This window comes from Salvelinus fontinalis, chromosome 35 (assembly GCF_029448725.1).
Source record: "Salvelinus fontinalis isolate EN_2023a chromosome 35, ASM2944872v1, whole genome shotgun sequence".
NCBI lineage: Eukaryota > Metazoa > Chordata > Actinopteri > Salmoniformes > Salmonidae > Salvelinus > Salvelinus fontinalis.
In genome coordinates, this window is record NC_074699.1 from 2,646,686 (window position 1) to 2,660,469 (window position 13,784).

A 13,784-nucleotide genomic window follows, 5' to 3' on the forward strand; every position below is an offset into this window, starting at 1 on the left:
CAATCCTATAGAAAATTTGTGGGCAGAACTGAAAAAGCGTGTGCGAGCAAGGAGGCATACAAACCTGACTCAGTTACACCAGCTCTGTCAGGAAGAATGGGCCAAAATTCACCCAACTTATTGTGGGAAGCTTGTGGAAGGCTACCCGAAACATTTGACCCAAGTTAAACAATTTAAAAGGCAATGCTACCAAATACTAATTGAGTGTATGTTAACTTCTGACCCACTGGGAATGTGATGAAAGAAATAAAAGCTGAAAAATCATTCTCTACTATTATTGTGACGTTTCACATTCTTACAATAAAGTGGTGATCCTAAAACAGGGAATTTTTACTTGGATTACATTTCAGGAATTGTGAAAAAATGAGTTAAATGTATTTGGCAAAGGTGTATGTAAATTTCCGACTTCAACTGTATACACACACGCGTGACAAATACATTTTTTCTTAAAGTTTAAAATAACCAATCTTTTTACGGGTTCCCATTAAAATGACAAGAATATGTCATTAAAATTCCATGTGAGTTCACAATGCAGCTGTGCTGCTGCCAGCAAAGGTTTAGGTCCCTTTGTGATGGGTAAGCGTTGCACCTGTAATACCATTACTGTACCTCAATTCCACCAAAGTTTGCATTTCACCACCTTATCATTTAACTTCTAAGTATTGCCATACAGGACTTCGCTGTTGTCGCTTGCCTTTCTCATTTTTCCAACTGTTAACGGCGATGACGTAGTGGTGGAGAATTGACTCCAAAAATAAATGATTCCTCGACTCCTTGCATGTCGACTCCCGGTGTTGACTCCTATTTCTGAGTGTCAAGATTGTGACAGCTAAGTTGGTGTGTGTATGTGTATGTGTATGTGTGTGTGTGTAAAGATCAGAGAAAGCAGTTTTAACTAGCATGAAGTCCAAGCTAAAATGACTGTGCACACCGTTTTCCAAAGGACGAGTGAACAAACGCCCGCATCTTTCAAAACGAACTAGCGAGGGACGATGAGAGAGGGGAGGGGCACAGTATAGGCAGGTCGGACACCAAGTAGACGACGTCAGAACTAGTGCACTAGGCAATCAAAAGCTGCATCTAGCAATGGTATGCTGTATCTCGCATCATTAGCAAAGAGAAAGAGCAGGCGACCCAGCACATGGGAGAGAGAGGTGTGCATACAGTGCCTTCTGAAAGGTATTCAGACCCCTTGACCTTTTCCATATTTTGTTACATTAGCCTTATTCTAAAATTGATTAAATAGTTTGTATTACTCATCAATTTACACACAATTCTCCATTATGACAAAGGAAAAACAGGTTTAGAAATTTGTGCAAATGTATTTAAAAAAAAAAAAACTGGAATATCACATTTACATAAGCATTCAGACCATTTACTAAGTACTTTGTTGAAGCAGCTTTGGTAGTGATTACAGCCTTGAGTCTTCTTGGGTATGACGCTACAAGCATGGCTCACCTGTATTTTGGGAGTTTCTCCCATTCCTCTCTGCAGATCCTCTCAAGCTCTGTCAGGTTAGATGGGGAGCATCGCTGCACAGCTATTTTCAGGTCTCTCCAGATTTTCGATTGGGTTCAAGTACGGGCTCTGGCTGGGCCACTCAAGGACATTCAAAGATTTGCCCAAAGCCACTGCTGCATTGTCTTATCTGTGTGCTTAGGGTAGTTGTAATGATGGAAGGTGAACCTTCGCCCCAGTCTGAGGTCCTGAGCACTCTGGAGCAGCTTTTCATTAAGGAGCTCTCTGTTCTTTTCTCTGTTAATCTTTCCCTTGATCCCAACTAGTCTGCCAGTCCCTGCCGCTGAAAAACATCCCCACAGCATGATGCTGCCACCACCATGCTTCATTGTAGGAATAGTGCCAGGTTTCCTCCAGACGTGATGCTTGGCATTCAGGCCAAAGAGTTCAATCTTGGTTTCATCAGACCAGAGAATCTAGTTTCTCATGGTCTAAGAGTCTTCAGGTGCCTTTTGGCAAACTCCAGGTGGTCCGTCATGTGCCTTTTACTGAGGAGTGGCTTCCCTCTGGTCACTCTACCATAATGGTCTGATTGGTGGAGTGCTGCAGAGATAGTTGTAATTCTGGAAGGTTCTCCCATCTCCACAGAGGATCTCTATAGCTTTGTCAGAGTGACCATCAGGTTCTTGGTCACCTCCCTGATCAAGGCCCTTCTCCCCGATTGGACAGTTTGGTCGGGCTCTAGGAAAAATCTTGGTCGTTCCAAATTTCTTCTATTTAAGAATGATGGAGGCCACTGTATTTTTCAGAACCTTCAATGCTGCCGAAATGTTTTCTTACCCTTCCCCAGATCTGTGCCTCGACACAATCCTGTCTCAGAGCTCTATGGACAATTCCTTCGACCTCATGGCATGGTTTTTGCTCTGACATGCACTGTCAACTGTGGGACCTTATATAGACAGGTGTGTGCCTTTCCAAATCATGTCCAATCAATTGAATTTACCACAGGTGGACTCCAATCAAGTTGTAGAAACATCTCAAGGATGATCAATGAAAACAGGATGTAACTGAGCTCAAATAAGGTATCTGTTTTTAATTTTTAATACATTCGCAAAAAATCTAAAAACCTGTTTTCGCTTTGTCGTTATAGGGTATTGTGTGTAGATTGCTGAAAGAATTATAATATTTAATCTATTTTAGAATAAGGCTGTAACGTAACAAAATGTGGAAAAAGCCAAGGTGCCTGAATACGCACTGTATGTCTTGGTTATCTGTAACTTTCAATGTCTTATCTAATATGCCTCGCAAATTCACCAAAGTAGCCTAAAGTTTACATCTTCCTCTCTGGTTTTATTTAAATTACACAACTTTCCCGAGGCCTTTATAGCCTATTGTCTAGTTAGACTATAACATGTAAAATCATATGTTTTGTGATAACTGCACTGTGATTAAAATGTTCAGTTATGTGTTAAGGATCCCAATTGCATTTAAACGTTCACACCCCTAACGCACACACACACACACACACACACACACACACACACACACACACACACACACACACACACACACACACACACCATAAATGTTCATAGCTTTACCTTCACACAGTCTTCAGTTTTGAACACCATCCAATTTTGCATTGAGGGGGTGGCAGCTGTGACACAAAAAAAGAGGGAATCAGATAAGCCACTCCATTTAAATAATGTCGCAGTACAACGTCCAGCAGCATGTCATAGTATGGGCTTTCCTCACCCACAGCAGGGGCACAAAACACTTGCTGTCCACTCTCTATTCTCTCTCACTGTAGAGCCCATTCAAAGACGTCAGGGCCAAAGGCTACTCCACTAAGTCGTTAGATTGTGATATGCAAGAGAAGATTCAGCATAACGTTTTGGAATAGTTTTTTGGGGGTTTTTGTTTTACATCATCTCACTCTACAATGTTTTGGATAGTATGGACTACCCTCTCTTCTCTAGGCCTGGTTGGCCTTTAAAGTATTAATAGTACATTAGACAATTTTGTGGTCTACAGTAATGGGATTAAACAAACACAGTATTTTTTTTTTAAGACAGTTTGATAATCATTGGCATTTAAATACAGATTCTGATATTCTGTACAACTTATTTAAAAGTAACCTACTGATTTCTGATAGTGAACTATAATGCTAATGTAACCGGTGTGAAATGGCTAGCTAGTTATTGGGGTGCGCGCTAATAGCGTTTCAATCGGTGACGTCACTTGCTCTGAGACCTTGAAGTAGTTGTTTCCCTTGCTCTGCGTGGGCCGCGGCTTTTGTGGAGCGATAGGTAACGATGCTTCGTGGGAGGCAGTTGTTGATGTGTGCAGAGGGTCCGTGGTTCGAGCCCAGGTAGGGGCGAGGAGAGGGACGGTAGCAAGTGTTACACTAAGAAAATAAAAAGAGATGAATGTGCAAACTCCCCAAAACATCCTACTAGTTTTGTACACTGTGTGTAAGCAATTCATAGAGAGTGAAAACTGGGAAAGAGAGCGAGTCAAATCGCAGCAGTAATACAGCCTCCCAGCCGGCGGATTGATTTCCGGCCAGGGCCTTGTGCCAAGAGAACAATAATAACATTGGAGCCATTACATGGGCTCACCACCTGGCTGAGTGGACTGGCTTTCTCCCTCTCCCATTTTTCACTCTCTCTCTGTCCTCCTGCTCTCCTCATATCCTTCCCTCACTATCACTGAGAACATGCCAACTTCAGGAGAAGGGCGTATATAGGTAAAACACAGTCCAGGTGTACATTAGTGATGGGGGAATAAATCGATAGTTACCTATACCTAGGCCACATATATTTGGGGGAAATTACTATATACTGAAGCCTGCAAATTAGTTTTATTTTGTTCAGTAGGTAAATATGCTATATTATTTTTGGCTACTATACAGTGTCTTCAGAAAGTATTCAGACACCTTGACTTTTTCTACATTTTGTTATGTTACAGACCTTATTCTGAAATGGAATAAATGTTTTTTCCCCCTCATCAATCTACACAAAATACCCCATAATGATAAAGCAAAAACAGGTTTTTAGAAATGTTTGCTAATTTATCACAAATAAAATAAGTATTCAGACCCTTTACTCAGTACTTAGTTGAAGCACCTTTGGCACTGATTACAGCCTTGAGTCTTCTTGGGTATGATGATACAAGCTTGGCACACCTATAGTTGGGGAGTTCATCCCATTCTTCTCTGCAGATCCTCTCAAGATCTGCCAGGTTAGATGGGTAGTGTCGCTGCACAGCTATTTTCAGGTCTCTCCAGAGATGTTTGATCGGGACCGGGCTCTGGCTGGGCCACTCAAGAACACTCAGAGACTTGTCCCAAAGCCACTTCTATGTTGTCTTGGCTGTGTGCTTAGGGTCGTTGTCCTGTTGGAAGGTGAACCTTCACCCCAGTCTGAGGTCCTGAGCGCTCTGGAGCAGGTTTTCATCAAGGATCTCGCTGTACTTTGCTCCGTTCATCTTTCCCTCGATCCCGACTGGTCTCCCTGTCGCTGCAAAACATCCCCACAGCATGATGCTGCCACCACCATGCTTCACTGTAGGGATGGTGCCAGGTTTCCTCCAGGCGTGATGCTTGGCATTCTGGCCAAAGAGTTCAATCTTGGTTTCATCAGACCAAAGAATCTAGTTTATCATGGTCTAAGAGTCTTTATGTGCCTTTTGGCAAACTCCAAGCGGGCTGTCATGTGCGTTTTACTGAGGAGTGGATTCCGTCTGGCCATAAAGGCCTGATTGGTGGAGTGCTGCAGAAATGGTTGTCCTTCTGGATGGTTCTCCCATCTCCACAGAGGAACTCTGGAGCTCTGTCCCAAGGCCCTTCTCCCCCAATTGCTCTGTTTGGCCTGACGGCCATCTGTAGGAAGAGTCTTGTGAAAAACTGACTTTTTCCAAACTTTTTCCATTTAAGAATGATGGAGGCCACTGTGTTCTTATAGACCTTCAATGCTTCTGAACTGTTTTGGTACCTTTCCCCAGATCTCTGCCTCGACCAAATCCTGTATCGAAGCTCTACGGACAATTCCATCCACCTCATGGCTTGGTTTTTGCTCTGACATGCACTGTCAACTGTTGGGACCTTATATAGACAGGGGAGCGCATTTCCAAATCATGTCCAATCAATGGAATTTACCACAGGTGGACTCCAATCATGTTGTAGAAACATCTGAAACATGATCAATGGAAACAGGACACACCCGAGCTCAATTTCGAGTCTCAGCAAACGGTCTGAATACTTATGTATATATATATATATACACACACACACACACACACACACACACACACACACACACACACACATTTGTACAAATATCTAAAAACCTGTTTTCACTGTAATTATGGGGTATTGTGTGTAGATTACTGAGGAAAAGAACAAGGCTGTAATGTAACAAAATGTGGAAAAAGTGATGCGGTCTGAATACTTTCAGAATGCACTGTAGGTAGCGTTAGCTAGCGCTAGTCGGCTGTACCTGCGGAAAAACTATGGTATTTTTCATCCTATAGCTTGTCCTCCTTCTTTTTAAATAGTTAGCCAACATATTTTCAGCACTTTTACTTCCATGACTTATCAAAACGTGTTTTCTCATGCTCTCTCTTGTCTCTCAGCAGCAGACAAATAGTGAGCAATATGTTTGGAACATCAAAACCCCAATAAAATCGCAGTGTCGCATCGCAATACATGTCGTATCGGGACCTAAGTATTAAGATAATATCTGGAGGTCCCTGGCAATTCACAGCCTTAGTGTACAGGAAGTTCAGGAAGCTGATCTACTATTCAAATGATCTAGCAGAAGTACACTGCTCTTTCATACTGTAGGTTACTAAAAGTCTGTAAGAGTTCCAGTCATTTCAATTAAGGAAATAGTCTATATCCCTTGGTTTAGAAGAATATGACATGTTAAAAAATGTCAGGAAAGTAAAATAATGTTATTAACCGGGTCCCATGCTTTTAAAATAACAGTTCTGTTCCGGAACAGTATAGATGACTTTCATTTCCGGTTCTGTTCGTCAAATAACATTTGAACACCACAGCATCTCTGAATATAGAATCCATGCCCCGAAGATTTCAGGCTGTTCTGGGTGGGAAGGGGGTCAGACCCGGTACTGGATGGGTGCTAATTAGCTAAAATGCTATTGTTGTCCGTGATGATATTCAAACATGCAACCGCTGGGTTGCTAGATGTTCGCGTTATACACACACCCTACTTTTGTTTTTGCCTTAAGTAACCTTCTGTCTTTAGTAACAATACCAAACGTAACATATCATACTAATTTGGATTCTCGGTTTACGTTTACTATGTTACGTCTAGTCTATGAGACCAGGCTATTCCTACATACGTCTAATAAAATCAAATTGTATTGGTTGCATACAAATATTTAGCGGATGTTATTGCGAGTGTAGCGAAATGTTTGTGCTCCTAGCTCCAACAGTGCAGTAAGTGAGTACAACAATGAGTAAGTAGCCTTACTACATTGTAGTTCCGCTGCACCTGTCTAAATACATGATGTAAAGTGGGGCCAAACATGAACGTCATGCAAAACTAGAAATGTAAGCTACAGATGGGTCGACTTATACGTCCTACTCCTAAAGTGGCCGACTAGACACGGCACTGCACCTGTCTGTCACTCAAAGCAACGAATAATAAGGGCATCGTTTCAGAAATACTGATACAATATCAAGCGTTCCAATCTCAGCCGTTCGACTGGAATAGGGCCTACAACTACCCCCACTATTTCACCAGCTAGGCCACATTTATTTGGGGGAAATAACTGTATAGCGAATCCTGAGAATTAGTTATATCTTGTTCTGTAGGTAAATATTCTTATTTCTCAGAGTAGGCTAGTATGTGGGGCACCAGGAGACACTATCGAATTCCACTTGATGCAGGCATAACTAAATTAGCTAAAGATCATTCACGAGCTGGAGTTTCTCCTCCAAATAGCAAGTTGGTTGTCCAATGAGAATTCGCTTAGTTCTTTTACACTATTAACTTAAATATCACATGGTATAAACTTGAAACACAAATTAACTACGCGAGAGCAGGGGATGCACATGTCAAACCTATTTTGGAATAAAATACAAGAACTTATGTGATCCGTTTTTTCTTTTACGTGAAATGGTAACCTACTCAATAGCATTCACTAACGCTTTTGTGGCGCTATTACGTGTTACTCGTCGCGAGACAGCGTTCCTTTACGAAAAAGAAACAGGGGGCAAGCAACAAAGCATTCGTTCAACTAAAAAGCAGACAAATTGACTTATTAACATCTTATTATCCATCTGAAATGGATGACTGTCCGGCAGCTCGCTACACAACAAAAAACATTAGAATTGTGCTTTGAAATTCTTTGCAAACGGTGTTTTTATTGTATAACAGAGGCGTAAAGCTTAGCGCAAGTTAGAATCAGCCCCTTTACGCACTACGTTCAATACCCTCCAATAGCAAGGCACTTATAAAATATCACCCAACTCCTAGAATATGGATATATGAACAAAACGATTGCTCAGCGACCGCTTTCCTTCGACTAAAATGCGAATACACTTGATCTAAAACAACAATATGAATCAAATAAAAGAGAGTAGCAGAGATGGAAATGAAAGTTCTTATAATAATAGAAAGATCCCGAGATGTTCTTACCCTCCTCTTTTACTCACTTGAGCAGCAGCCAACCCTGCTCTTCTCACACAAATTATTTAAATAAATATTTACAAACACCGTAGTACTTCTTCACCGAAAAACGCCCAGAGCGTGTATTTATCCACTTAATATCCAAATACACTCCATTGCATATGATGTGATTTTCCCGATAATTTTTCGCACTATTTAATTTGAGTATAAAGAGAAAAACTGAGATACAGAACAAGAACTCTTCGTCAATCTCATTCACCCCCCTATCCTGAGCACATTGCACATCAATGCGCGTAGGAAGAGTGAGCGAGAACGGGGCAGGGAAAACTAAGCGGCACTTAGCACAAAACAAGTCACCAATGGCTCTGATTGATTCAATAATTACATTAAAGTATTAAATCGATTCAGTATATTGTTATGCTATGTATAAATAAAGATGAAATCGCATTTAGTAGAGGATCTACTTTATGTGACGGTGCGGCGAATTTATTTCCCTTTGCCTAAGGAACGGAGGTGATATGCCTCCATTGCCTAGGAAAAATACCCGGATGTAGACTTGATGAAACGCTTCGTATGTAAAGTAACAGACCACTTTCACGAATTGTCGGACACAAATACCTCAACTCTTTGCAATGATATACCACATTCAGAAGCGTTGATCATAGTCAGACAAACAAACACGTACAAATCAGATATTGTTACTTACTAACGTGAATACATGTAATTGTAAATAATAATTTGTTATTAACTGACTTGCCTAGTTAAATAAAGGTTAAATATATAGATTTTTTTTTTTACAAAATGTTTTGTTAGAAGAATTGAGGTTGATAATGAATGTAAGACTTGACCAAACTATCTGACACCAATAGGCACATACTTTTTCCACATTTTGTTGGCTTACAGACTGAATTTAAAATTGATTAATTTGATATTTTGTGCCACTGATCTACACACAATACCCCATATTGTCACAGTGGAATTGTGTTTTTATTTTTTTTTACACAATAATTTTTTAAAATCTGAAATGACTTGAGTCAACCCCTTTGTTATGCCAAGCCTAAATACGTTCAGGAGTAAAAATGTGCTTCACAAGTTACATAATAAGTTGCTGGACTCACTCTGTGTGCAATAATAGTGGCTAACATGATTTGTGAATGATTACCCCATCTCTGTACCCCACACACATACAATTATCTGTAAGGTCCCTCAGTCGAGTAGTGAACTTCAAGCACAGATTCAACCACAATGACCAGGGAGGTTTTCCACTGCCTCACATAAAAGGTCACCTATTGGTAGATGAAAGCTATACTAAATATATTCACGACACAAAATAATTGATTAAAACACACTGTTTTGCAATGAAGGTCTATAGTAGCCTCAACAGCACTCTATAGGGTAGCACCATTGTGTAGCCGAAGGACAGCTAGTTTCCGTCCTCCTCTGGAGACATTGACTTCAGTACAAAACCTAGGAGGCTCATGGTTCTCACCCACTTCCATATACTTACACAGTAATTATGACAACTTCCGGAGGAAGATCTCCAACCTATCAGAGCTATTGCATCATGAACTGACACATTGTCCACCTAATCAAAGGATCAGAGAATTAATCTAGTACTGAAAACATAAGCTTCATCTAGCTAGCACTGCAGTGCATAAAATGTGGTGAGTAGTTGACTCAAAGAGAGAGAAAGACGATAGTTGAACAGTTTGTAAAAAAATAAATAATAATAATTAAGGAGAAGCAAGAGAGAGAGAGAGAGATTTCGTTGTATTTTTTCTCTCACTTTCACTTAGCTAGCGAATGCAGCTAGCTAGTTTAGCCTACTCAAACACCCATCTCAAACAGAGAGGGACGCTACAGTATGTTAGCTAGCTGGCTATGGCTATCCAACACTGGAACACTACCAAGTCAAGGTAAGCTTTTGGTTTTATTAATTTATTGCCACCAGGGCCCACTGATGTAACTGCTAAACTGCTTGTTGACTGTACACTGTACTGCATGATTGTAGTAGTTATACTAACGTGTAATTATTTTTGTACATTTAAAAAAATTAATTGTCATATCCAATTACGATGTCTCATCGCTGCATCTCCCCAACGGGCTCGGGATGGGCGAAGGTCGAGTCATGCGTTCTCCGAAATATGACCCTTCAAACCGTGATCTTTAACACCCGCCCGCTTAACCTGTAACCCAGCTGCACCAATGTGTCAGAGGAAACACCGTTCAACTGACGACCGAGGTCAGCCTGCAGGCACCCAGCCTGCCACAAGGAGTCGCTAGAGCGCGATGAGCCAAGTAAAGCCCCCCCCTGGCCAAACCCTCCCCTGGCCAATTGTGTGCCACCCTTTGGGACTCCCGGTCACGGGCGGTTATGACACAGCCTGGGATCAAACTCGGGTCTGTAGTGATGCCTCAAGCACTGCAATGCAGTGCCTTAGACTGCTGCGCCACTCATTTTTGTTAATTGATTTCACCTGTGTTAGTTACTCACCTGATCTCATCAGCTCCTTATTTAGTTCAGTTCATTCTGTTTGTGCTTTTGTGAGGTATTGTTTGTTTTGACTCTACTAAGCCTTTTCCTAGCTCGTTTGTGAAAACCAGTTATAGCCTTCAGCCCTAGTTTTGATTCACCTGCCTGTTTGTCTACTTGTGTATGACCATTATCTGCCTGTAATCACGATTCCTGCCTTCTGCGAAGGTGTAAACAAACACCTGCCGCGCTCGGCATGTGAATCTACACCTTTTTCTCCCTGAGTAGTCATTACAATTTTCAACTACAGTGGGGAGAACAAGTATTTGATACACTGCCGACTTTGCAGGTTTTCCCACTTACAAAGCATGTAGAGGTCTGTAATTGTTATCATATGTACACTTCAACTGTGAGAGACGGAATCTAAAACAAAAATCCAGAAAATCACATTGTATGATTTTTAAGTAATTAATTTGCATTTTATTGCATGACATAAGTATTTGATCACCTACCAACCAGTAAGAATTCCGTCTCTCACAGACCTGTTAGTTTTTCTTTAAGAAGCCCACCTGTTCTCCACTCATTACCTGTATTAACTGCACCTGTTTGAACTCGTTACCTGTATAAAAGACACCTGTCCACACACTCAATCAAACAGACTCCAACCTCTCCACAATGGCCAAGACCAGAGAGCTGTGTAAGGACATCAGGGGAAAATTGTAGACCTGCACAAGGCTGGGATGGGCTACAGGACAATAGGCAAGCAGCTTGGTGAGAAGGCAACAACTGTTGGCGCAATTATTAGAAAATGGAAGAAGTTCAAGATGACGGTCAATCACCCTCGGTCTGGGGCTCCATGCAAGATCTCACCTCGTGGGGTATCAATGATCATGAGGAAGGTGAGGGATCAGCCCAGAACTACACTAGGTGGAAACATCATTCTTTGGGGATGCTTTTCTGCAAAGGGGACAGGACGACTGCACCGTGTTGAGGGGAGGATGGATGGGGCCATGTATCGCGAGATCTTGGCCAACAACCTCCTTCCCTCAGTAAGAGCATTGAAGATGGGTCGTGGCTGGGTCTTCCAGCATGACAACGACCCAAAACACACAGCCAGGGCAACTAAGGAGTGGCTCCGTAAGAAGCATCTCAAGGTCCTGGAGTGGCTTAGCCAGTCTCCAGACCTGAACTCAATAGAAAATCTTTGGAGGGAGCTGAAAGTCCGTATTGCCCAGCAACAGCCCCGAAACCTGAAGGATCTGGAGAAGGTCTGTATGGAGAAGTGGGCCAAAATCCCTGCTGCAGTGTGCGCAAACCTGGTCAAGAACTACAGGAAACGTATGACCTCTGTAATTGCAAACAAAGGTTTCTGTACCAAATATTAAGTTCTGCTTTTCTGATGTATCAAATACTTATGTCATGCAATAAAATGCAAATGAATTACTTAAAAATCATACAATGTGATTTTCTGGAGTTTTTTTTTTGATTCCGTCTCTCACAGTTGAAGTGTACCTATGTTAAAAATTACAGACCTCTACATGCTTTGTAAGTAGGAAAACCTGCAAAATCGGCAGTGTATCAAATACTTGTTCTCCCCACTGTATAACAATAAAGTTTTCCTGCTGGAGAAGGATTGTCCCGACTTTCAAGAATCTCTAAACAGACTGTCTGCTATTCTGGAAATTTTGCCATGAGGCTGAAATCAAATTTTGCTGTTTTTAAGCAGATTCATTTTGGTGGGTTGGGGGCCCCAAAGCTTGTGGGCACCCCGGTCAAGATTGGGAATTGAATGCCAGAACAGTCCCATATCTAAAAGGCCCTGTCCCACAGCCTAGATTAAACTACACTGTAGCCCGTATCACACAATTAGACAGAACATGGCTACAAAAGAAAACATGGCAGTTTATTTGAAAGCAAATGATTAAGGCATTTTAATCATATCCACAGAACATGTGGATATAATCATATTCAACATCTGCAAATTCTGGAGTGAAATACTTTGAATTCCAGATCCATTGTATTTTGTTGGAACACCACGAAAAGGATCAAACCATTCTTCTCAATGTCAATGTTTGTATGCTAAAAGGGTGTGCACATTTGCCCGTAGGCTAACATGCAAGTTGGGTATTCTAGTTTAATAAAAAATGTCCCGTTCACACAGTATGGAAATTACTATTGTGATTGAAGTAATATAGGATGTTTGAACATTACGAATGAGACGAATTTGTATTTGGAAGATGTACCATACTTTTAGAGATATATTAATACTCGTTCGTAAGGACAGTAGGCAAACAATTACCTGACCAGAATTTTCTATTTCGGCCCTATTCTGTTCTCCACAAATGCAAATTATTTTTACCCTGTTGTCTTGTTCAAGAAAGGTTAGCCTCGGACTTCAGTCAACGAGATGGGATTGGAAGGATTGCAACGCAAAACCTTTGGAGTCTTATAAGATATTGACCTGTTGAAATGATCAATCACATGCGTTATGTTGGAGATCGGATTGTTCACAGTGAGTGCCTGCTGCATGGTCATTGTGTACACCCACAGTAGTCCTCTTTCTCCTTGACCTCCTATTTGGCACAGAGCACTCTAAATGCACAACATCTCATGGCTGTAGACTAAAGTCTGTTTGCTCTTTGGGTTTGAGATTGATCTTGCAGCCACTTCAGTAGTGCTCATCAAAAGTGCTACTGTGGCCCTGACATCTCCTTTGTGAGCCAATGTCTCCACCACTGTAACAGCCAGATAGTGGTGATGATTAGTGCGGACACAGCATGCCTAAGGATAGAATCTGCACAAGTAGAACCTATAGGGCACAGGTGTCAACCTCATTCCACAGAGAGCCGAGTGTCTACGGGTTTTCACTCCTCCTTTATTGATGAATTAAGGTAACTAATTAGTAAGGAACCACACACCTGGTTGTCTAGGGCTTAATTCAAAGGAAAAACAAAAACCTGCAGACACCAGGCCCTCCATGGAATGAGTTTGACACCCCTGCTATAGTGGATCACTGGAGACAGTCTTGTGTAGCCTACTGATGCAAGAGCAGGGTTCTCAGTTGGGATAAAATCACATCAAATCTTGATCCTGGCCTGCGGCATAGTAGGGTTTATGAAGAAAGGTCAAATATACTCATTGTACTGCACAACTGCAATTTAGGACAGTAACATTTATTTTATGTCACGTACGAA

The 13,784-nt window shown here is 41.5% G+C and overlaps 1 protein-coding gene across 9 annotated transcripts in view; it reads right to left on the minus strand.

The window, feature by feature from the left end:
* The window catches only part of LOC129834225 (PHD finger protein 21A-like), a 46,928-nt gene extending 38,537 nt beyond the window's left edge, over nt 1–8,391 (minus strand). For 8 of the 9 annotated variants that reach the window (XM_055898985.1, XM_055898986.1, XM_055898979.1 and 5 more), the window contains exons 1-2: nt 8,127–8,391; nt 3,060–3,115 (exon numbers count right to left, since the gene is read on the minus strand). In XM_055898985.1, coding sequence (XP_055754960.1) covers nt 3,060–3,101 — 42 coding nt within the window. In that variant the 5' untranslated portion in view covers nt 3,102–3,115; nt 8,127–8,391. The remainder of the gene's footprint in view (nt 1–3,059; nt 3,116–8,126) is intronic. The other variant, XM_055898978.1, reaches the window with a different exon arrangement.
* Between the last annotated feature and the right edge of the window lie 5,393 nt (nt 8,392–13,784).